This window comes from Medicago truncatula, chromosome 4 (assembly GCF_003473485.1).
Source record: "Medicago truncatula cultivar Jemalong A17 chromosome 4, MtrunA17r5.0-ANR, whole genome shotgun sequence".
Taxonomy (NCBI): Eukaryota; Viridiplantae; Streptophyta; class Magnoliopsida; order Fabales; family Fabaceae; genus Medicago; species Medicago truncatula.
Window position 1 is genome coordinate 31,143,928 of NC_053045.1, and position 25,584 is coordinate 31,169,511.

Consider the following 25,584-nt stretch of genomic DNA (forward strand, 5'->3'; position numbering starts at 1 on the left):
CTACTCCAAAAATATGTAATTAGTACGATGTTTAAGCTACTTAACTAAGAAACGTATGAAATTAAATATTAAGGCAACATATTAAAGAGATAAACATGCATAAAATAACCTGCTTGATTGGTTGATTATATTAAAAAAAAATTACAAATCAAATATTTATAGGCAAACACTACTTCTATCGGCCAAAACAGCGTAGCCTACAAAATTCTGCTTTGCTTGACTATTTAAAACTAATATATCAAATTTAATCGATAAGCGAGAAAATAAAATTTGTGCTAACTCTAGAAAGAAAATATTCGCATTAGGCAAGTTAAGTAAATAAATTGCTACAATAAGAAAATTAAAAGTTCAAGGTGGGTAATGAAGAAAAGTTTTGTAAGTAATTTACTTTCAAGTTTCATTATAGTGTGATTGGTTGGGCGTAATGGTGGTAGAGCAAGAATATGAAAGGGAAACTTAGCGTGTGTTTGGTTGTGTGGTGAAAAAAATTGATTTTGGTAGAATTGATTTTGGTTAAAAGTAAGTTGAATGTAAAGTGATTTATGTTTGGATACCTTCAAAACAAAAGTGATTTGTATGAAAAATTTTGTTTGGATGTTTTGAGTCATAATTGCTTTTACATGTATAAAAGACCAAAATGGGCTTTAAAATGTGAGTGTGTGTGTTTGTATATATGTATATATAAATTTTACATTTATTTGATTTTTCATCCTTCATTTATTTTTGATTAACTGACAATAAAATTACTAGATTAATATAATTGTTAATCACACAATATTCAAATAAAAATGCATGTAGGGAATATATATAATTTTTTTTTTGAATATGAACCTTCAAATAGATTTGAAATTCATCAATTTGTCCAATTCTTACGATATTATAGTCAACACAAGTATATAATGATTTTGAGCACTGTAAAGAAGAAAGAAAAGGATACTGTAAGGAACAATACAACACCTAGATGAACATAATAAAGAGATAGAATCATTTCAGAGTTCCACATTGAATCAGAAGTAAACAATTTCATCAGACAATATTAGCAATCTTGGAAAACACAAAATTCATTGCATCCATTTCTTTTGAGACAATCCTCTCCATCTCCCTAGCATAACTAAGTGTTTGGTTGATGAGTTGCAGAGAGGGTGTTTCTTTGCAAGATAGTCATATGCCTTCTCAGTGCATCCTGTTATCTCATCTATGATGGTCTTTTAAAATTAAACATTACTACAATACTAATGATTTTTGTTGAACTTTATAATTTGATCTCGAACCGAGTTTCGAACATGATTCATCTCAGATGAGGAAGCTATATTTAAATTTTGAGATAAATCCAAATTAACTAGTCTACGATAATCATCATGATCAAGGGTTATGTCTTCATCCTCATACCGATTGAAATCGACGTCCATATCAGCATTCCTTCTAATAAAGTTATGTATAGCCATTGTTGCAACAACAACTTCAACTTGTGTCTTAATTGTGAATTTAGGCATGCGTCGTAGAATTGCAAATCTATTCTTCCATACACCAAAAGTTCTTTCTATTGTGCACCTTAAACTTGAGTGATAATAATTGAATACCTCGTTGTTATTTTCAAACCCATGAGAACGCCGAAAATCAGGGAGGTGATAACGTTCACATCTGTATGGACCAAGATATCCCATCGGTGTTGGATAACCGGCATCCACCAAATAATACATACCTAAAAACAAATTAAATTATAAATTGTAAAGAATAATACTAATAAATAAGTTGTAAAAGATAATATTAGTACCTGGAGGAGGATGTGGAAAATTTAGATTTGCATTTGTGAGAGCATGGTCAAAAACACGAGCATCATGGGCAGTACCTTCCCATCCGGCTAAAACAAAAGTAAAGCACATGTTCCAATCACATACAGCCATTACATTTTGTGTCGGATATCCCTTTCGTCCAATAAAACTAGTTTGGTCATTGGCACTAACCACACAGGGAATATGCGTACCATCGATTGCTCCTATGGCATTCTTAAAATATGGTCAATACCGTGGATCACTTTGAATTTTTGCATGACTATCACGGAACAAAGGATCTTGAGGCTTTATATATTCGATGGACAAACTCAAGCAAGCAACTAACACATCATGAAAACGTCTACTCACAGTTTCTCCTAAGTGTTGGAACCTTTCTTGAATCATTCTATTACCCACTCCATGTCCAACAACAAGTAAGAACATTGCAACCATCTCTTCTACCCCTATGTGATTAGTGGGCTTTAAACCATGATCAACTAATTTAGTGCTATTGTTTACGGAAACAGACGAGTTTTTCTTTTTTCAGAACACCCACTGCTCTTGTATTGTGCCAACTGTTGATTTTTTTCCTTCTAAAATAAACAGTAATTTGAATAAACAGTAATTTAAGAGAAAATGCGGATGAACAATGTTTGTGAATTTGTGATCGAGAGAGAAAGTGTGGAGGATCAACAATATATAGACACACACACGGTTAAAAAATGACAAGAGATTTTGTGTGAAGATTTTAGTAGTTAGTTATTCGAAACAATATGAAAGTGTGATGGATAAAATGGTAAAAATGATTGAGGGACAAACGAGTTCATTGTAGTGCAATTCCACTATGTATGTATGTATGCATGCATTTTACTCAAATTTAATTTAATTATATATGGCTAAGCTTCTAATTCTAAATAAATATATCAATCAAGGTGATTTTACAATTTTACAATTATATATGATATTGTAATAATGTTTTAATTCAACTTCAAGTACACAAATTAGATGGATTAAGAAATTAAATGGAGTCTGTCATTATCCACTAGCTACTCACTCACTCACGCACAAACCGTTTGAGGTTGCAATTCCACTCCTTGCTTCTTGGATTCCCGCATTACGTACTATTAACAGAATTTGTCCGCACCCATTTCAACTGTCCTTGCCCACATTTTATGACCCTTCAACACAAAATCAAACGAATGCGTATTATACTATATTCCCATGCCATTTTACAATTTACATTTAATTATGGCTAGCTTCTAATTCTAATTCTAAATGGTAATAATGTTTTAATTCGACTTCATGTACACAAATTAGATGGATTAAGAAATGGAGTCTGTCATTATTCACTAGCTAGCAACAACATATACAAGAGCCTCCTCACTCACTCACTCACAAACCGTTTGAGGTTGCAATTCCACTCCTTGCTTCTTGGATTCCCGCATTACGTACTATTAACAGAATTTGTCCGCACCCATTTCAACTGTCCTTGCCCACATTTTATGACCCTTCAACACAAAATCAAACGAATGCGTATTATACTATATTCCCATGCCATTTTACAATTTACATTTAATTATGGCTAGCTTCTAATTCTAATTCTAAATGGTAATAATGTTTTAATTCGACTTCATGTACACAAATTAGATGGATTAAGAAATGGAGTCTGTCATTATTCACTAGCTAGCAACAACATATACAAGAGCCTCCTCACTCACTCACTCACAAACCGTTTGAGGTTGCAATTCCACTCCTTGCTTCCTGGATTCCCGCATTACGTACTATTAACAGAATTTGCCAGCACCCATTCCAACTGTCCTTGCCCACATTTTATGACCCTTCAACACAAAATCAAACGAATTGTGTGCGTGTGTGTGTGTGTATATGTAAGCAAGAAAAAATATTCACCACAAGAAAAGGTGTTAAATGCTCCATAAGAATGAATTTAACTGGGCACCGCAATTTTTCTCTCATTACGTAGATACATAGTTCTCTTCTTTCTGGGGCTTGGGCCCACACTGTCATATAGGTGCATCGCGATTCCATGCGGTCAAAAGTCTACAATCATGCAATCAGATGATTATTTAAATTAGGTGTTTCGTCCTTTTAATTAGACGTCATTTAAAAATTAGTCTCTGTAATCGTTAATCCTGACAATTTACTCTTGCATTGTTTAATCATTTAAAATTTCGTCATTTGACCAATTTAATCACTGACACGTCATCAAATTAGGTGTTTTACACTTGCGCATCTTAACTTGCGCAACGTTAGTTAACTAACACATAGTTTTTCACTTGCGTTAGTTAACTAGCGCAAGGGTAAATTTGGAACGGCTGCAAGGCGCGAGCAAAATGTGCTGGGTGGAGAGCAAAATTCAAATATAAAACGAATGATAAATACAAGCATGGAGAAACATACACTGTTTGTTTAACAAATTGTCCCTTGACACGTGGTCGTTGATCTGATTCATTATATCGTTGTCCGTTTTGTTGCAACAAAGATTACTTCTTGACCGACATTTTGAGACATGCTTCCAGAATGGTAGGTAACTCGCGTAAGACGATTAAGCATATTGCTAAACATTTTGTTTTAATAACGTACTCCCTCCGGTCACTATTATAAGCAAAACTCCAATTTTTAGATACATTGAATAATTAATGTATCTAAAAAATGGAATTTTGTTTATAATAGTGACCGGAGGGAGTATATTCTAAGGTATCTTAATGTTAAAGTCGATGAAACATGTAGCATCATCAACAACAACAGGAATAATCAGAACTCGGGAGGTGAACCAATTAGGGTTTATGATGGAAACAATCGAATTACTGAGAATTCGAGTTCTTCAATGGTGGAAAAAACTGATTTTTACAAGATAATGTCGAATCACCGGAAGAAGCTTAGGATTTAACGAGAATTTGGCGGGAATGTGAAGTGTATGTGAGTGTCTGCTCGTGACACTCACGCGCTTTATAGTCTTCACGCTTCCACAAGAATGTTTGATTATTTACTTGTGAAAATTGATTTGAATTTTGTCAAAAAAAAAAAAAAATAATCTAGTTGAATTAATTTATTTTGTAAAATCAATGTCTAAAAGTAACTTTTCGTTTGAAATTTTTTATGTAAAAGTTATTTGGAAAATAATTTTTGTAATACAAAAATTAATTTGTACACATAAAGTTTAAACATAAATTACTTATTTAGTTCAAAAATATTTAGTTGGTAAATTTAGTGCTTTTTTTTTTTTTGTATAACAAAAATTAGGTTGGAAATTTTGTTTTTTCAAAACTTGAGAAGCTTAGACAAAGTAAAAAATTGTTTAAAGATAAAAAAAAAAATACACTATATAAAAAATCAAACATCTAATTAAACCTCGTAAGCATGTTCAAATTCTGACAACTTGTTTAAGAGTCATGGATCGAACTACTCCGAATAATATTTTCCTGTAATTAAGTCTTTGATCAAACCACTCATCACTTTTTTAAAGGGTCGAACTACTCCGAATTTGACTTATATTGGGCCTACGATGAACTTTTTTTTGAACACATCTTGCAGCAATGCCTACAACTTTCGGTAAATCTCCCTCATGATATTTACCTTCTAGCAATGGGTCAACAATATCTTTGAATTTGTTCATATCTTTGAATACAGAACTTGCCTGCAAAACAATATTTACATGTATCAATAAAGAAATATTTTGTCAATTGAGGCAAGCATGTACATGAATTTGCAGCCTTGAAAATAGATATTTGGTATGTGTAAAAATTATGTCTTAAACATCATCAACAGTTCGATTATTAAAGTGGTTCAAAGAAAATTCTAAACAGATTAATTTTCAAATCAGTTTATAAAGCATTGCCTTCTAAAGTAGGATAGTAGACATAAATTTGAAACCTTCAAAATAGAGATTTGGTATGTACTTTATATAAACTATAATGCACATGCTTATTTTAAAACTTTTAATCAACTTGAACTATGGTTCACTTATTTGAGCAGTCTAAAAAAATTTAGGACAACTCATTACCAATAATTTAGAACTAATTATAGGTAACTCAAATTCTAACACTACTACTATTTGGCAAGGACAGCTTTTTACTACATAAAAAGACCAACTTTCACTTACCCAGAAAACAACATTTTGATCATCACCAAGTCTTGTATCATCAATAGCTCTTCTACCACTGATGAGCTCCAAAAGAACAACTCCAAAGCTGTAAATATCTGATTCGAATGACACAGTACCTGTTTCTCCATGATCACAATATCCATATGAGCCAAGAGAATGTAGGTGGTTGTATTGAGGCCTGTGTAATATTTGAAATGACGAAGTTATCCTGATTTTGTGTGAAGATTTTAGTAGTTAGTTATTCGAAACAATATGAAAGTGTGATGGATAAAATGGTAAAAATGATTAAGGGAGTATAGAGGATATTAAGATTCCAAAAATATGGATATAGAGGAGAGGATATAGGTGGAGAAGAAAACGACAAACAAGTTCATTGTAGTACAATTCCATTTCCACTATGTATGTATGTATGTATGTATGTATGTATGCATGCATTTTACTCAAATTTAATATGGCTAGCTTCTAATTCTAAATATATCAAGGTGATTTTACAATTTACATTTAATTATGGCTCTAATTCTAAATTGTAATAATGTTTTAATTCAACTTCAAGTACACAAATTAGATGGATTAAGAAATGGAGTCTCTCATTATTCACTAGCTAGCAACAACATATACAAGAGCCTCATTATGTAGATACATAGTTCTCTTCTTTCTGGGGGCTTGGGCCCACACTGTCATATAGGTGCATCGCGATTCCATGCAGTCAAAAGTCTACAATCATGCAATCAGATGATTATTTAAATTAGGTGTTTCGTCCTTTTAATTAGGCGTCATTTAAAAATTACTCTCTGTAATTGTTAATCCTGGCAATTTACTCTTGCATTGTTTAATCATTTAAAATTTCGTCATTTGACCAATTTAATCACCGACACGTCATCAAATTAGCAAAATGACATGGGAATAGACAAAAATACCCTCGTCATCCATTCGTGAAATGACATTTTTACCCCTGTCTTCATCTTCTTCTCATAATAAAGACGAGGGTATTTTTGTCTATTCTTATACCATTTTGCTAATTTGATGACTTGGTGGTGATTAAGTTGGTCAAAGGACGAAATTTTAAATGATTAAACAAAGCAAGGGTATATTGTCAGGATTAGCGATTACATGGACTAATTTTTAAATGACGTCTAATTGTAAGGACGAAACACATCATTAAGCCTTTAAATTAATGTTAGTATACCGGATTTGTAGGTTTGAGAGACTTTATAAATTATATTATATAAAACATGTTCTCTTTATAATAGTTAAATGAATCTTTTTTTCTTTTTGAGGGAAGTTAATTGAGCTTTTTCTTTTTCAGTAAATGAAAAACATTGAATTTGAACCCGACTCATGCATACTCCAACGTCGGAGGACAATATATTTGCATACTTTTTTTTTTGAAACAATATATATTTGCATATTTAAAAGTGAAATTCTTTAATTTCTATTTTTATTCACATAATTAAAAAGTTAAATTATTATTATTATATGCTAATTTCATTGAACCGAATGTATTAAATAAAAAAAACTTTAACAATTATTCAATATACTAACTTGTGCTTTAGAGTTGATTTTTTTTTTCTTCTTGTTTCCAAAAGTTCCATAAAATTTTGTTTAAGATATATTAAATTTGACTTTAAAAAAATATATAACTTATTATGCAATAAATTATTCAGAATGAAAATCTTATTTATAAAATATTATGAAACTAGCAAAAATATTTGACATTAGCAAAAATGTTTGACATTTTTGCTAATGTCATGATCTTAATTCTATGTATAAACACGTTTTCATAAGTAAAAATTGGTCCTCCCATTTAGCATCTTTTAGCACAGTTTAATTATGTCTCTTCTTTGTATAGTTTTTTTTTTTTTTTTTTTTTTTTTTTTTTAAAATAGATGAGATGGCAAAACATCATAAGATCACACACATAAAGTAGAGGTATCGGGGTTCGAACTCTAGTCATGACGTTCGACCTAACAATTTCGACATTTTTGTCGGTTGAGTTAAGACTTATAAGACCCTTTGTATATAGTTTTTAAATGATAAGTAACTTGTGTTTCTATCTTCATCCAACAACCCCTTGGCACGAGATCTTTGGAACCTCATAAACAAAGTAACTTTGACATCTCGTCTTGAAGTTTTTTTCTAGTCTAAAACTTGTTTTAATATAAACTATTTTAATAAGTTATATTTGAGAGTGGATGAAAATAAACTGAAAAACAACTTATTGACATGTCATCAGCTATTTTTACATCCTCTTCTAAACATTTTCACATGTGCTTATATTAGTATATAAGCTCAAATTAGTAGATACAAGCATGCTCAGACGTACTTCTCTTACGATGTATGAACCATAAACTCTCCCCTAGTTAATGATGTAGCACCCATATTGTTTGTGATTCAGTACGGAAGTAAGAGTTACCAAAAGCTAAATCTAAAAGATAAACTGACAGGTTGCAAGCGACAAACCTATCGAAAAAAGGGTTTCCGGAATCCACCAGAATTGAGAGAAAAGTCTCGAATATTATTAATGAATAAAAGTGTGCCTCTTAGCTACATAAGTTCTGGTTATGTAAAAGAAATAACAAATCTGTGGGCTGAAATAAAATAAAAAGAAATAATAATAGAAAGTTCTAGAAAATTATTAAGATTTGGCTAAATAATAAATACTATTAAATTACTAATAAAACTCAACTGCATCAGTCTCCTCCAGCTCTAAAGAACTCGACCCCGAGTTCTCATTTTGATAAAGAGCTTCCCATTCATGTTGACTCCTCCAATGAACAAGAGACCACCCTCCTGAATCACATTGAGTGAAATGCAAAGAAGGGGTTATGGATACCAACTGTGATTCTAATTCCTTAGTACATGTTTGGTTATCCAGTGGGAAAGGGGAAACGCATGTCTGTCTTCCTCAAAAGCGCTTTGACGTTGTTTGGCTCTCCTTCACTCTTCCGCCGTCGCCGCAAGTTTGCATCATCATAATCGATTTTCAATGAAGCTGCAATTCCTAGCTTCTAAAAATCAATTTTCACAACCGTAGGTTTGTTTTCCCCCAATTTCTCTTTTTACCCTTGATTCTCAACTAACTTCTCACCTTACATCATAACTCATGTTTATCTGAATTTTCAAAAGTTGTTTATCTGAATTTTACAAAGCTGTTTTTTTCTCCTATATCATAACTTCTTGCTTATCTGAATCCTAATCTCCTGTCAAACAACATTGAAGAGAAAGGTGTTTTTTTCACCCATATCATAACTTCATTAAACTGTAATTCCTTTCATCATATTTAATTTTACAAATTTTACAGATCAAAATCAATCGGTTAACCTACCTCAAAACTTCTTTATATATGTTGCCTCATCTCTCGCCCTTTTCATTCTCTCAAGCACGCAAGAAAAGGAAATTAAGCAAAGTTCCAAATAGCAGCAGTGTTGGATAGCTCAAGGTAAGTTCAAATTCTCCTCCCGTATCCATTAATTCAGTTATGATAACAATGCATTTGATGTGTTTGATAAAATGAATGAATGAATAAATATTGTTTTCTTTGTTTTCGTTAAACTTAATTATGATTGCTTCTTTGTTTTTTTTCTTTGTTTTACTTTTAAAATGATAATGATATTGATGGAGTTTGAAAATAAATTTTAAGTTTTTCTTTAGTTTTGCTATTATTATGGTTTAGTTTATGGTGCATTTTTGTGTTATGATGTTTCTGTTATAAAAGTAATAAGCACTTCCAATCCAAAGGTAATAAACTGCACATATATACAACAGTGATAAAAGCATGTGTACAAGAAGCAAAATATTTCGCTGCACATATAATTTAAAGTGTTGACAACTGATTGTAAACCTTAAGAATGATATACAATTAATAATAAACCATCTAATGTAGGAAACTTCATCAAGCCATATCAGGTTTGCTTGATATATGCATATATGATATTAATGCTTGGTTATTTGACTTTGTTCTCCAATATTTTGGTTCAGTTTTTACTAGTGTTTTGCTGTCATTGATTGGTGCATACTTTAGTTACTTTCACCTCATAGATAAGTGGTTATTTGAATATAGGAAGTACTGTGTAATTTGGAACCTCTGTGATTAGGAAGTAAGTTAGGAAGTACTATGAATTAAGAAGTAATCTAAGATAGGATGTACTATGAATTAAGAAGTAATCTAGGAAGTATTAGTAACTATGAAGTACTGTTATGTTTAGTCTTTAATGTTGTAATGTTCCGTTGTCTTTAAATTAAGAAGTAATCTAGGAAGTACCTGTAACTATGAAGTACTGTTATGTTTTGCCTTTCAATTAGGAAGTAATCTAAGAAGTGCTAGTAACTATGAAGTACTCTTATGAAGTACCAGTAACTTATGTAATGTTTCTATCCCTTAATGAAAGCTTATGTTGTGTGATAATTATGCTCGTATTTTTGGTTCACTTATTTTGTTTTTTTGCTTCGGATTTGTTGTTCACTTATCCTCCATAAACTCTATATTTCAGTTTTAACTAGTTATATATAAGCTATATTTGCAATGCCATGATTTCTTATGTTTTTTGTAACATTCAAAGCATGTTTCTTATGGTTTTGCGGCTGGTTTGGTTGCGGCTTCAGGTGCTGTTCCTGGCCTGCTAACCTGCTACGGCTGGGGGTAGTTTTTTGGCCAAGGGTCTGGTTGGTTTTTGTTGTCTCTGTAGTTGCTTTCTAGGCTTTTTTTATGTTAACTGGACTGCCTCTTCCTTCTGGTGTTTCGGTTTGCAGACATCAGTTGGGCAAACATGTTTAAGGTGCACTCAAGTTTCAATATTTCATCGTCTTCAATAATGAGGTATTCAATTATTATCACTCAAGTTTAAGGTGCCCAATAGAAAGAACTTTTGGTGTATGGAAGAATAGATTTGCAATTCTACGACGCATGCCTAAATTCACAATTATGACACAGGTTCAAGTGGTTATTGCAACAATGGACACAACTTTATTAGAATGAATGCTGATATGGATGTTGATTTCAGTCGGTATGAGGATGAAGACATAACCCTTGATCGCGATGATTATCGTAGACCAGTTAATTTGAATTTATCTCAAAATTTAAATATAGCTTCTGCATTTAAGATGAATCATGTTCGAGACTCGGTTCGAGATCAAATTATAGAGTTCAAGAAAAATAATTAGTATTGTATTAATGTTTCAAACTTGCACTACACTTTATATTATATTCTCTATTTTTTGTCAAAAAAATACATATTATATTCTCTATTTGTAATTTTAATCGAGTACTTCATGTTTAACATATATTCCCTACATGTATTTTTATTTGGATATTGTGTGATTAACAAGTTATGTTAATCTTTCCCTAAAAAATTTTTTATGTTAATCTTATAATTATAACTATATACACAAACACATGTTGAAGTCCATTTTGGTCTTTTACACATCTAAAAGCAATTCTGACACAAAACATCCGAACAATATTTTTCATACAAAACACTTCTATTTTGAAGGTAACCAAACATAAATCACTTTATGTTCAACTCTCTTAAGACCTGACGTCTCACTTAAGAAATTCATTCTTGAGTGGACCCCACATAACTTTTTAATAAAATAATTATTGTTTAGTCACTTTTGTTAAAATATAAATGATAAAGAGTTATTGGCGAGTCCCATTTAGACATTTTGTTAGAGAGTCTCTATTGGAGTAAATGATTTTTCGACAAGTTAGAATGATAAATGTATTATGTTAATTGTTACGTAATTCTTATCTCGCTTGTAGGTCAGAATTTAAACCATGCATCTTTAACTTCTTAACTCTTTTAATCCATTACTCAACCATGTAAGCTACCTATCCTCCGACAGAATAATTGTGAGGTTTTTAGGTTTGGAATGTGTGTATCTTTAGAGACTATGAGTTAGTCTTTATAGTGGGTGCAGTAGAGTTTCAAGAACCAAAACCTAGCTATGAAAACTCTCTCTTTGGTCCGTTGTATTTAGATGAGCATTAATGGATCTATTTTGGATGGTTAAAGTCTACTAGACGATCATGAATCTTGATTTAGTAGTTTTCTAGCATGTGCTCATGTGATAGTCTACACTTCAGTTAATCACTTAAAATAACTCGATCCGTTAAGAGATTGGACCTTGACACAATCACAAATAGTATTAAAAGATAAAAAAAATATTATCAAAATAACATTTGCTTTCTTTCATTTTGTGCACCGGTGTGACGTGCTTGTTAATCTATGTTTGTTTTTTTGAACTTTGCTGTTGCCCTTTGGGAAAGAACATATTATAGTGGATTAAAATAACTCAAAAAAAATTGTTATTTTTCTAATTATCCAAAGAGGTATCTTCATTTATTTATATCAATGGTTAATAGTATTTTGTCTATAAATGATTAATAATATTAATACTTTACTTTTTGGCAAAATTAAATAAATATGAGTATAACATATAGGCGGCAAAACTTTCATTTGAAATTTGAATTATAATGTGATGTGATAATCTTTTAAAAATTCAAATATTTTTGTCTAAATTGGTGTTTTTGCACGAAATTTTAAAGATTAATCTTTTAAATCGGGTAGTTTACAATGGACGCAAAAATTTATCCTCAAAAGTTTAACGTTGTTGCATTTTCAAAGTTGAATTTAAACTCAGATCTCTATTTATCTATAAAGAAGCTTAGCGGTGAATTCAAATATATTTTTTTGGTTATTACCTATATGTTTTTGCGCAAAATTTTAAAGATTAATCTCTTAAATCAGATAGTTTACAATGGACGCGAAAATTTATCCTCAAAAAATTTAATGTTCTTGAATTGTCAGTGTTGAATTTAAACTTATATCTCTATTTATTCAGAAAGAAGCTTAGTGTTGAATTCAAAAAAAAAAAAAAAATGTTATTACCTATAATTTCTTCATCCTCTTTTATTTTGGAAGGATCTTCATCCTCTTTCAAAGACACCAAAAATATTAACACATAAACTAACCATTTATATCCTTCTGAAGAAGATGAGTAGCTATCAAGTGTGAAAATCTCAATCTCCCATTTTTGTCAAAGTATCCTTATCCTTATTTCAATTAATTAGGTTAGTTTAAGGTTAAATTCCAATTGTACCTTCCATTTTAAAACAGAGGAGTAACAAATAGCAAATAAGTTGTCAAACGTACAATTAGTTGTTCGTAAATCTTTTTTTTTTATGCATTTAGTGTGTCAATTTTTGTTCGTAAAAACTGATTTTTCTTAAAAAGAAAAAACTCTATAAATTTAAAAGTTAGCAAATCAACTTCATAACAAGCAATTTGATTTGATTTCGACCCATCCAACTATTACAATGATTGCTAATTATATTTTGAATACGATGACAACATAGTTTGTTTTTCTTTCTAAACAAAATAAATAATTTATTATCCACCTTTATTCTTGATTTATTTTGCTTATGAACAATGGGTTTTCATGCCGTTTGTGGTAACTACTACTTTAGCATCAAGTATAAAAATTAAAAAAAAAATTATTCAAACCTAGCTTTGCTACCCGTCATATGTTTCACCTTCCTTTATTATTAACATAAGAGAGTGACACATTGTTTTTGTCAAACTCAAAAGTTATATGAGATATCGGTTAATAACTCTCAATAATGATTCCCTCTTATTCATGCGATTCTGCTGAAGAATGAACTTTGTCACTCAGCTGTAAGTTTCTTAACTACTCCAAAAATATGTAATTAGTACGATGTTTAAGCTACTTAACTAAGAAACGTATGAAATTAAATATTAAGGCAACATATTAAAGAGATAAACATGCATAAAATAACCTGCTTGATTGGTTGATTATATTAAAAAAAATTACAAATCAAATATTTATAGGCAAACACTACTTCTATCGGCCAAAACAGCGTAGCCTACAAAATTCTGCTTTGCTTGACTATTTAAAACTAATATATCAAATTTAATCGATAAGCGAGAAAATAAAATTTGTGCTAACTCTAGAAAGAAAATATTCGCATTAGGCAAGTTAAGTAAATAAATTGCTACAATAAGAAAATTAAAAGTTCAAGGTGGGTAATGAAGAAAAGTTTTGTAAGTAATTTACTTTCAAGTTTCATTATAGTGTGATTGGTTGGGGCGTAATGGTGGTAGAGCAAGAATATGAAAGGGAAACTTAGCGTGTGTTTGGTTGTGTGGTGAAAAAAATTGATTTTGGTAGAATTGATTTTGGTTAAAAGTAAGTTGAATGTAAAGTGATTTATGTTTGGATACCTTCAAAACAAAAGTGATTTGTATGAAAAATTTTGTTTGGATGTTTTGAGTCATAATTGCTTTTACATGTATAAAAGACCAAAATGGGCTTTAAAATGTGAGTGTGTGTGTTTGTATATATGTATATATAAATTTTACATTTATTTGATTTTTCATCCTTCATTTATTTTTGATTAACTGACAATAAAATTACTAGATTAATATAATTGTTAATCACACAATATTCAAATAAAAATGCATGTAGGGAATATATATATTTTTTTTTTTGAATATGAACCTTCAAATAGATTTGAAATTCATCAATTTGTCCAATTCTTACGATATTATAGTCAACACAAGTATATAATGATTTTGAGCACTGTAAAGAAGAAAGAAAAGGATACTGTAAGGAACAATACAACACCTAGATGAACATAATAAAGAGATAGAATCATTTCAGAGTTCCACATTGAATCAGAAGTAAACAATTTCATCAGACAATATTAGCAATCTTGGAAAACACAAAATTCATTGCATCCATTTCTTTTGAGACAATCCTCTCCATCTCCCTAGCATAACTAAGTGTTTGGTTGATGAGTTGCAGAGAGGGTGTTTCTTTGCAAGATAGTCATATGCCTTCTCAGTGCATCCTGTTATCTCATCTATGATGGTCTTTTAAAATTAAACATTACTACAATACTAATGATTTTTGTTGAACTTTATAATTTGATCTCGAACCGAGTTTCGAACATGATTCATCTCAGATGAGGAAGCTATATTTAAATTTTGAGATAAATCCAAATTAACTAGTCTACGATAATCATCATGATCAAGGGTTATGTCTTCATCCTCATACCGATTGAAATCGACGTCCATATCAGCATTCCTTCTAATAAAGTTATGTATAGCCATTGTTGCAACAACAACTTCAACTTGTGTCTTAATTGTGAATTTAGGCATGCGTCGTAGAATTGCAAATCTATTCTTCCATACACCAAAAGTTCTTTCTATTGTGCACCTTAAACTTGAGTGATAATAATTGAATACCTCGTTGTTATTTTCAAACCCATGAGAACGCCGAAAATCAGGGAGGTGATAACGTTCACATCTGTATGGACCAAGATATCCCATCGGTGTTGGATAACCGGCATCCACCAAATAATACATACCTAAAAACAAATTAAATTATAAATTGTAAAGAATAATACTAATAAATAAGTTGTAAAAGATAATATTAGTACCTGGAGGAGGATGTGGAAAATTTAGATTTGCATTTGTGAGAGCATGGTCAAAAACACGAGCATCATGGGCAGTACCTTCCCATCCGGCTAAAACAAAAGTAAAGCACATGTTCCAATCACATACAGCCATTACATTTTGTGTCGGATATCCCTTTCGTCCAATAAAACTAGTTTGGTCATTGGCACTAACCACACAGGGAATATGCGTACCATCGATTGCTCCTATGGCATTCTTAAAATATGGTCAATACCGTGGATCACTTTGAATTTTTGCATGACTATCACGGAACAAAGGATCTTGAGGCTTTATATATTCGATGGACAAACTCAAGCAAGCAACTAACACATCATGAAAACGTCTACTCACAGTTTCTCCTAAGTGTTGGAACCTTTCTTGAATCATTCTATTACCCACTCCATGTCCAACAACAAGTAAGAACATTGCAACCATCTCTTCTACCCCTATGTGATTAGTGGGCTTTAAACCATGATCAACTAATTTAGTGCTATTGTTTACGGAAACAGACGAGTTTTTCTTTTTTCAGAACACCCACTGCTCTTGTATTGTGCCAACTGTTGATTTTTTTCCTTCTAAAATAAACAGTAATTTGAATAAACAGTAATTTGAGAGAAAATGCGGATGAACAATGTTTGTGAATTTGTGATCGAGAGAGAAAGTGTGGAGGATCAACAATATATAGACACACACACGGTTAAAAAATGACAAGAGATTTTGTGTGAAGATTTTAGTAGTTAGTTATTCGAAACAATATGAAAGTGTGATGGATAAAATGGTAAAAATGATTGAGGGACAAACGAGTTCATTGTAGTGCAATTCCACTATGTATGTATGTATGCATGCATTTTACTCAAATTTAATTTAATTATATATGGCTAAGCTTCTAATTCTAAATAAATATATCAATCAAGGTGATTTTACAATTTTACAATTATATATGATATTGTAATAATGTTTTAATTCAACTTCAAGTACACAAATTAGATGGATTAAGAAATTAAATGGAGTCTGTCATTATCCACTAGCTACTCACTCACTCACGCACAAACCGTTTGAGGTTGCAATTCCACTCCTTGCTTCTTGGATTCCCGCATTACGTACTATTAACAGAATTTGTCCGCACCCATTTCAACTGTCCTTGCCCACATTTTATGACCCTTCAACACAAAATCAAACGAATGCGTATTATACTATATTCCCATGCCATTTTACAATTTACATTTAATTATGGCTAGCTTCTAATTCTAATTCTAAATGGTAATAATGTTTTAATTCGACTTCATGTACACAAATTAGATGGATTAAGAAATGGAGTCTGTCATTATTCACTAGCTAGCAACAACATATACAAGAGCCTCCTCACTCACTCACTCACAAACCGTTTGAGGTTGCAATTCCACTCCTTGCTTCTTGGATTCCCGCATTACGTACTATTAACAGAATTTGTCCGCACCCATTTCAACTGTCCTTGCCCACATTTTATGACCCTTCAACACAAAATCAAACGAATGCGTATTATACTATATTCCCATGCCATTTTACAATTTACATTTAATTATGGCTAGCTTCTAATTCTAATTCTAAATGGTAATAATGTTTTAATTCGACTTCATGTACACAAATTAGATGGATTAAGAAATGGAGTCTGTCATTATTCACTAGCTAGCAACAACATATACAAGAGCCTCCTCACTCACTCACTCACAAACCGTTTGAGGTTGCAATTCCACTCCTTGCTTCCTGGATTCCCGCATTACGTACTATTAACAGAATTTGCCAGCACCCATTCCAACTGTCCTTGCCCACATTTTATGACCCTTCAACACAAAATCAAACGAATTGTGTGCGTGTGTGTGTGTGTATATGTAAGCAAGAAAAAATATTCACCACAAGAAAAGGTGTTAAATGCTCCATAAGAATGAATTTAACTGGGCACCGCAATTTTTCTCTCATTACGTAGATACATAGTTCTCTTCTTTCTGGGGGCTTGGGCCCACACTGTCATATAGGTGCATCGCGATTCCATGCGGTCAAAAGTCTACAATCATGCAATCAGATGATTATTTAAATTAGGTGTTTCGTCCTTTTAATTAGACGTCATTTAAAAATTAGTCTCTGTAATCGTTAATCCTGACAATTTACTCTTGCATTGTTTAATCATTTAAAATTTCGTCATTTGACCAATTTAATCACTGACACGTCATCAAATTAGGTGTTTTACACTTGCGCATCTTAACTTGCGCAACGTTAGTTAACTAACACATAGTTTTTCACTTGCGTTAGTTAACTAGCGCAAGGGTAAATTTGGAACGGCTGCAAGGCGCGAGCAAAATGTGCTGGGTGGAGAGCAAAATTCAAATATAAAACGAATGATAAATACAAGCATGGAGAAACATACACTGTTTGTTTAACAAATTGTCCCTTGACACGTGGTCGTTGATCTGATTCATTATATCGTTGTCCGTTTTGTTGCAACAAAGATTACTTCTTGACCGACATTTTGAGACATGCTTCCAGAATGGTAGGTAACTCGCGTAAGACGATTAAGCATATTGCTAAACATTTTGTTTTAATAACGTACTCCCTCCGGTCACTATTATAAGCAAAACTCCAATTTTTAGATACATTGAATAATTAATGTATCTAAAAAATGGAATTTTGTTTATAATAGTGACCGGAGGGAGTATATTCTAAGGTATCTTAATGTTAAAGTCGATGAAACATGTAGCATCATCAACAACAACAGGAATAATCAGAACTCGGGAGGTGAACCAATTAGGGTTTATGATGGAAACAATCGAATTACTGAGAATTCGAGTTCTTCAATGGTGGAAAAAACTGATTTTTACAAGATAATGTCGAATCACCGGAAGAAGCTTAGGATTTAACGAGAATTTGGCGGGAATGTGAAGTGTATGTGAGTGTCTGCTCATGACACTCACGCGCTTTATAGTCTTCACGCTTCCACAAGAATGTTTGATTATTTACTTGTGAAAATTGATTTGAATTTTGTCAAAAAAAAAAAAAATAATCTAGTTGAATTAATTTATTTTGTAAAATCAATGTCTAAAAGTAACTTTTCGTTTGAAATTTTTTATGTAAAAGTTATTTGGAAAATAATTTTTGTAATACAAAAATTAATTTGTACACATAAAGTTTAAACATAAATTACTTATTTAGTTCAAAAATATTTAGTTGGTAAATTTAGTGCTTTTTTTTTTTTTGTATAACAAAAATTAGGTTGGAAATTTTGTTTTTTCAAAACTTGAGAAGCTTAGACAAAGTAAAAAATTGTTTAAAGATAAAAAAAAAAAATACACTATATAAAAAATCAAACATCTAATTAAACCTCGTAAGCATGTTCAAATTCTGACAACTTGTTTAAGAGTCATGGATCGAACTACTCCGAATAATATTTTCCTGTAATTAAGTCTTTGATCAAACCACTCATCACTTTTTTAAAGGGTCGAACTACTCCGAATTTGACTTATATTGGGCCTACGATGAACTTTTTTTTGAACACATCTTGCAGCAATGCCTACAACTTTCGGTAAATCTCCCTCATGATATTTACCTTCTAGCAATGGGTCAACAATATCTTTGAATTTGTTCATATCTTTGAATACAGAACTTGCCTGCAAAACAATATTTACATGTATCAATAAAGAAATATTTTGTCAATTGAGGCAAGCATGTACATGAATTTGCAGCCTTGAAAATAGATATTTGGTATGTGTAAAAATTATGTCTTAAACATCATCAACAGTTCGATTATTAAAGTGGTTCAAAGAAAATTCTAAACAGATTAATTTTCAAATCAGTTTATAAAGCATTGCCTTCTAAAGTAGGATAGTAGACATAAATTTGAAACCTTCAAAATAGAGATTTGGTATGTACTTTATATAAACTATAATGCACATGCTTATTTTAAAACTTTTAATCAACTTGAACTATGGTTCACTTATTTGAGCAGTCTAAAAAATTTAGGACAACTCATTACCAATAATTTAGAACTAATTATAGGTAACTCAAATTCTAACACTACTACTATTTGGCAAGGACAGCTTTTTACTACATAAAAAGACCAACTTTCACTTACCCAGAAAACAACATTTTGATCATCACCAAGTCTTGTATCATCAATAGCTCTTCTACCACTGATGAGCTCCAAAAGAACAACTCCAAAGCTGTAAATATCTGATTCGAATGACACAGTACCTGTTTCTCCATGATCACAATATCCATATGAGCCAAGAGAATGTAGGTGGTTGTATTGAGGCCTGTGTAATATTTGAAATGACGAAGTTATCCTGATTTTGTGTGAAGATTTTAGTAGTTAGTTATTCGAAACAATATGAAAGTGTGATGGATAAAATGGTAAAAATGATTAAGGGAGTATAGAGGATATTAAGATTCCAAAAAATATGGATATAGAGGAGAGGATATAGGTGGAGAAGAAAACGACAAACAAGTTCATTGTAGTACAATTCCATTTCCACTATGTATGTATGTATGTATGTATGTATGTATGCATGCATGCATTTTACTCAAATTTAATATGGCTAGCTTCTAATTCTAAATATATCAAGGTGATTTTACAATTTACATTTAATTATGGCTCTAATTCTAAATTGTAATAATGTTTTAATTCAACTTCAAGTACACAAATTAGATGGATTAAGAAATGGAGTCTCTCATTATTCACTAGCTAGCAACAACATATACAAGAGCCTCTTCACTCACTCACTCACTCACAAACCGTTTGAGGTTGCAATTCCACTCCTTGCTTCCTTGATTCCCGCATTACGTACTATTAACAGAATTTGTTCCTTGCCCACATTTTATGACCCTTCAACGCAAAATCAAACGAATTGCGTATTATACTATATTGTGTGTGTGTGTGTGTGTATGTAAGCAAGAAAAAATATTCACCACAAGAAAATGTGTTAAATGCTCCATAAGAATGAATTTAATTGGGCACCGCAGTTTTTCTCTCATCACGTAGATGCATACAATACATAGTTCTCTTCTTTGTAGGGGCTTGGGCCCACACTGTCATACAGGTGCATCGTGATGATTCCATGCGGTCAATAAAAGTTTACATTTATGTTGTTAGTCGATATGGACCGTTTAATCTTGATTGCATGGTCAAGTTTCAAATAACAAGTTCAATTTGTCTAATTTTTTAACTGTCCACGTACTGCGTAAGTGTAGGCTTTTTTGAGTTAAGAGAATCCGTTTTGCTTATAGGTAGATATGCCACTAGTTTTAGTGGTGTATGAACCTAAAACAAAATCTTTAAAAAAAATATCATTGGAACGTGTTGAACGACGAGTTTGAAGATGTTGGAAATATTTGAATTGTTATTCAAATTCTCATGAAATAAAAATAAAAAATAAAAACAAAGTCTCTCTCATGTTTTCTGTATAAAGTGAATATAAGTCTTTCTCTTATTTTTGTAAATTGGTTTATTAATTTTTGCGATAAGTGGTTGATTGTTTTTTGTTGTAATTTGATGTATGATAATTTAATATTTGGATTACGATATTGAAGAGGTTATATATTACTAATATTTTTCTCCTCCCCTATAATAAATACATTTACTAACAGTTGTTTATAAAAGAAATATGCATCACATGTACTCCAATAATACCATTTTGCTTATAAAAAACTGACATGATAACTAGTATTACAAGTAAATTTGCAATATATTATCGAATTTTGCGGGAATTCATTTTAAAAATCACACCAACAAAAACGTGATGTGTGGAGCAAATTAACCAAGCAACCAATATTAACGTGGGTGACAATTATAAACACAAGCAAAAGTTAAAACAACGAGAGAGGAAATCAACTCTCCGTTCCACTACAATGATGAATAACTTTACAAAAGATTTCAAATGGTTACAATAATCGGTCTTCAAACCTAATTCTACCTAAAGTCCCGAATCTCTTCCCATAACCAAGAGGAACAATGAAAAATTCAATCTCAATCCTAGTGATTGTTGTCAAAAGAAATCTCTATAAACCCTAGTTTTATGGTTGGCTTCTAATCCTTGTTTTTTCTACTTCTCTACTCACTTTTCCATATGATATATGATATTAATTTATAGAGAAATATAACTCGTAAATTTGGAACGGATATTGTAAGACCCATAATTTTCCAAGTTCGATCAAGGATCACTTCTTTCAGTTTACTAATTTGGCGGGTTTGCCGCGACTTTCCCATTCTTACTTGAAAATTATTTGGCTGGCGTGTGTTTGGGCAATTTAGAAGGAGAGAAATAAGTGTGTTTTCAACAATGAGCCTGTCGATCCCCTTAGAATTGTTGAAAAAGTGAAGCTGAACTCTTTCTTATGGCTTCGGTCAAATGTTGTTTCTTTTCCGTTTGGTTTTCATGATTGGTGGAGGTATCCACTACTTTGTATGGGTATCAGGTGATTGTTTAGTTTTTTTCTTTGGTGCAGGCATCCTATGGTAGGTGCCTTTGGTTGTATCTGACTTTGGGGGTTTCATCTTTTTTGCACACCTTGTGCAGGATGAAATTCCACTCTTTTGTGCAATATATCCCATTTTGATTTGTTAAAAAAAAAAATATAGTATTATGTTCCCACATATAGCTTATTTGTGATCAATTAAAAATAAATAATATCTTGGACGATGAATTTTAGCTACTACTCGAATATTTTATGCGTTTTGCTGCGATAATGACCCAGGGTAAAAATTTTGGAAATTTTTTATGAAACTTAATTTTTGGTCTCTTCAACAAACGAAAATTTTACCGCATTAAATTTTTGAAACAAACGCCGTTTACTATGAAATTTTTTGTATGAACTCGCAAACTAGCTAAAATTGCTTTGCTAAGATAAAAACACTAACCCCTCCTTTCCTTTTTCCTCTTCCCGTGAACCCCTTTCTCTCTTGATGTGAAAACCGTGGGTTTATTCGTGTGTGATTGAAGATTTTTTTTTTTGAAAACTTTCTATAAAATCTTTTTTTGACAAAATAAAATATATTCATTCATTCAAATTGATAGAGTACATCGATATAATGCAAATTCGCTAAAACAAAAAGGATGAATCTGTGAACAGGCTCACAACATCCATGTTAATAGCATAAAACGGCAAAGTACAAATGCCTACACATATGACTATATTTAAACTCATGGTAAAAATATGAAAGTGTGATGGATAAAATGGTAAAAATGATTGAGGGAGTATAGAAGAAAACGACAAACGAGTTCATTGTAGTGCAATTCCACTATGTATGTATGTATGCATGCATTTTACTCAAATTTAATTATATATATATATATATATGGCTAGCTTCTAATTCTAAATAAATATATCAATCAAGGTGATTTTACAATTTACATTGAGCTGAGAGAATTATGATATTGTAATAATGTTTTAATTTAACTTCAAGTACACAAATTAGATGATTAAGAAATGGAGTCTGTCATTATTCACTAGCTAGCAACAACATATATAAGAGCCTCCTCACTCACTCACTCACAAACCGTTTGAGGTTGCAATTCCACTCCTTGCTTCCTTGATTCCCGCATTACGTACTATTAACAGAATTTGTTCCTTGCCCACATTTTATGACCCTTCAACACAAAATCAAACGAATTGTGTGTGTGTGTGTATGTAAGCAAGAAAAAATATTCACCACAAGAAAAGGTGTTAAATGCTCCATAAGAATGAATTTAATTGGGCACCGCAGTTTTTTTCTCATTACGTAGATACATAGTTCTCTTCTTTCTGTCTATTTCCATGTCATTTTGCTAATTTAATTAATACACTCTTTTAGCGCATATTTATTTTCTACATGTATTAAATGATATATTGTCAGGTCAATTAATGAATATGAAAACACATGTATTGCAGTGATAAATCAGATACAATCCAATTAAGTTATTAACAATAAATGTAGAGTGACTGTGATATACTCTTCTCATATTTCAATTATAAACAAATTAATGTATATCATCTTACACCTATTAACAAGGTTAATGCTAAATTACACATGAGGTCTTTTAAGTTATTTAATTATGATAAGTTGTTCCTTTATTTTTATTTTTTTGTATCACTTATTCTTTAAGTTATTTAATTATAACAAGTTAATCTTTTAAGTATTCTTCGTAACATTTTAATCCTTTAAATTATTTAATTGTAACTTTTTAGCTCCGAATAACTATTTGAAGTCCCCAAATTAAATGATCTCTTATGTAATTTAGCCTAAGTTTAATTAAAGGAGTTTGCTAAGTTGATTGTTTTCCAAACATGCAGATTATCATAAATGAGATACAATCCAATTAAGTTATTAACAATAAGTGTAGAGTGACTATGATATACACCTTCCGGTCACTATTACTATAAGCAAAAATTAACATTTTAGATTCGTTCATTAAATAATGTATGTAGTCTATAATAAAGATCATATACATCATTAATTAAAATTTAACCTAAGTTTGATTAAAGGAGTTTGCTAAGTTGAATGTTTTCCAAACATGCCGTCCTCGTCTCCCCTACCTAAAACAAATGAATGTAGTGTTGGAAATCGCTGTTGTAGATGAGGCATGGCATATAAGTTAAGTTCACTTTATTATTTTTTTCACTTTTTTTTTCACATCATATCAAAATATCATTTTAAGGGTCTTGTTAACGAGTGTTCTCAGAGTACTCTTTAGGATCCTAAATTTAGTAAATATTCTTTAGTCAACTGTTATAAGTTTTAATGCATTGAATACACAATTTTTTATAAAACTTATCATATTAAGTGCTTAAAGAATGTCTGAGACACTCGTTAACATTTTCTTTTATTTGAACTTCTTTTTATAGAAATTCGGTCTCAAACCTAAAGACCAACAATTTTTAAACTTTCTTTAATGATATTTATCCAAAAAAGCAATAACACTCATGAAAAAATGTTTTGGATTTAGTATACTACTAGATGGCGCGACCTGTGCTATCGCACGGGTCAATATTAAGCACAATATATTAGCAATTTAGGACTACAACATCACATGAAAATAAACTAAAACAACGTGAAATATATAATAATTTAAACTTCATTGCAAGATCACATAGAACATTTTAGAACAATTCTTTGTAAACTAAATTAGATGTAACATTTGTATGGTCGTCTTCCTCATCAGTTAACATCTCTAACTCTTTTAATGAAGTAATTGTGGACTTTTGATCCGTGCATATTAAAAATCATTCTAAAATGTCTTTCATGGGCACATATCAACAAACTTTTTTAATTTTTTTTATATGATTAGCATTTCTATTAAAAAGGTCTTAAATTGAATTTATTCAATCAGCCAAACTTATAAGCAAATAATATGGAAGTTAATAAAATGATAGATTTGGATGATGATGTCTATCAAAACTTAGTATTCAACAAAGTATAAAATCATATATTGCAAGGTATAGTGACAGCACTGCCATAGTCTATTTGTAACACCTTTTTTATGAAAATCATATATTCTTACCTCTTTTAGACATATTGATCAAAGCTTTAGTATTAGACAAAGTATATTAATCAAAGCTTAGTATTAGACAAAGTATAAAAGATAACTTCTGACGTCTTGGTAAAAATGGGGAAGCTTGCATTTATAGGGTAACGCTTATGGTAGTGCTGCTGCACCTTACAATTTAACCAACACCTCTCATGACGTGAACTCTACCAATTCAATATCAAAGATATCTTCTACCAAACTCAAAATTTGTACCGTATTAAAAAAATAATGATTAAACCCTCATTGATTGGTTCAATTGGTGTAAAAAGTAACCAGTAAGTAGATTGAGAGGGTAAATAAAATAAAATGAGCAGGCCTGAATGTGGCACAGTAAAAGATAGCTTGTGGAAAAGGGTTAAGTAAGATGTGAGTTATACTTTAAAGGCTAGACACGTTTAATGTATATCAGTGCATGTAATTATGCATAACTTGTAAGGTGAAATTTAATGGACAGATGAAATATTGACAATGTATAAAAAGATCATGATGATCATAAAAGAAACACACATTCAGCTATGTAGTTATATATTTACCATAAATTCTTGTGTTATAGTATATAGGACAGCTTGGTAGTGTGTTAGGTGAAAAAATTTTGAAGGACCTATTTGGACAATATCTCCTATTATATAGAGCGATTAGATAAGGTCTAACAATACAATGCAAAGTTAATTATGAGAATACCA

General features: G+C 31.2%; 2 protein-coding genes and 1 long non-coding RNA gene across 5 annotated transcripts; 1 reads left to right on the forward strand and 2 right to left on the reverse strand.

The window, feature by feature from the left end:
* Positions 1 to 1,232: 1,232 nt before the first annotated feature.
* Positions 1,233 to 6,269, reverse strand: LOC112420863 (uncharacterized). The gene is made up of 6 exons (XM_024780613.2): positions 6,262 to 6,269; positions 5,893 to 6,073; positions 5,367 to 5,427; positions 2,026 to 2,236; positions 1,775 to 1,959; positions 1,233 to 1,702 (listed from the first exon to the last, which is right to left on the reverse strand). The coding sequence occupies exons 1-6, from the start codon at positions 6,267 to 6,269 to the stop codon at positions 1,233 to 1,235; spliced, it is 1,116 nt and encodes a 371-aa protein (XP_024636381.2).
* Positions 6,270 to 8,581: 2,312 nt separating this feature from the next.
* LOC112420848 (uncharacterized) lies at positions 8,582 to 11,098 on the forward strand. Of its 3 annotated transcripts, none has more exons than XR_005645709.1 (4): positions 8,582 to 8,929; positions 9,197 to 9,334; positions 10,498 to 10,711; positions 10,826 to 11,098. It is a non-coding gene; the product is annotated as an uncharacterized lncRNA (long non-coding RNA). The 3 variants fall into 3 exon arrangements; XR_003010867.2 differs by having other exon boundaries at positions 10,645 to 10,711; XR_005645710.1 differs by lacking the exon at positions 8,582 to 8,929 and adding an exon at positions 8,958 to 9,120.
* Positions 11,099 to 14,813: 3,715 nt separating this feature from the next.
* On the reverse strand, positions 14,814 to 20,178 carry LOC112420865 (uncharacterized). Its single transcript, XM_024780614.2, has 6 exons — positions 20,130 to 20,178; positions 19,474 to 19,592; positions 18,949 to 19,009; positions 15,607 to 15,817; positions 15,356 to 15,540; positions 14,814 to 15,283 (listed from the first exon to the last, which is right to left on the reverse strand). Exons 1-6 carry the CDS (start codon positions 20,176 to 20,178, stop codon positions 14,814 to 14,816), a joined length of 1,095 nt encoding a protein of 364 aa, XP_024636382.2.
* Positions 20,179 to 25,584: the final 5,406 nt, after the last annotated feature.

Bases quoted from the DNA above. Each gene is read 5' to 3' on its own strand.
- LOC112420863 (XM_024780613.2), bottom strand. The intron at 2,237-5,366 runs GTAAATATCATG...CTAATCACATAG, and splicing joins TGTTGACCCATTGCTAGAAG to GGGTAGAAGAGATGGTTGCA. The intron at 1,960-2,025 runs GTATTGACCATA...CTGTGTGGTTAG, and splicing joins AAAATTCAAAGTGATCCACG to TGCCAATGACCAAACTAGTT.
- LOC112420865 (XM_024780614.2), bottom strand. From the start codon at position 20,178: ATGCGGGAATCAAGGAAGCAAGGAGTGGAATTGCAACCTCAAACGGTT. The intron at 19,010-19,473 runs GTAAGTGAAAGT...ATTGTTTTGCAG, and splicing joins ATCAAAATGTTGTTTTCTGG to GCAAGTTCTGTATTCAAAGA. The intron at 15,284-15,355 runs GTACTAATATTA...ATTTGTTTTTAG, and splicing joins TTTTCCACATCCTCCTCCAG to GTATGTATTATTTGGTGGAT.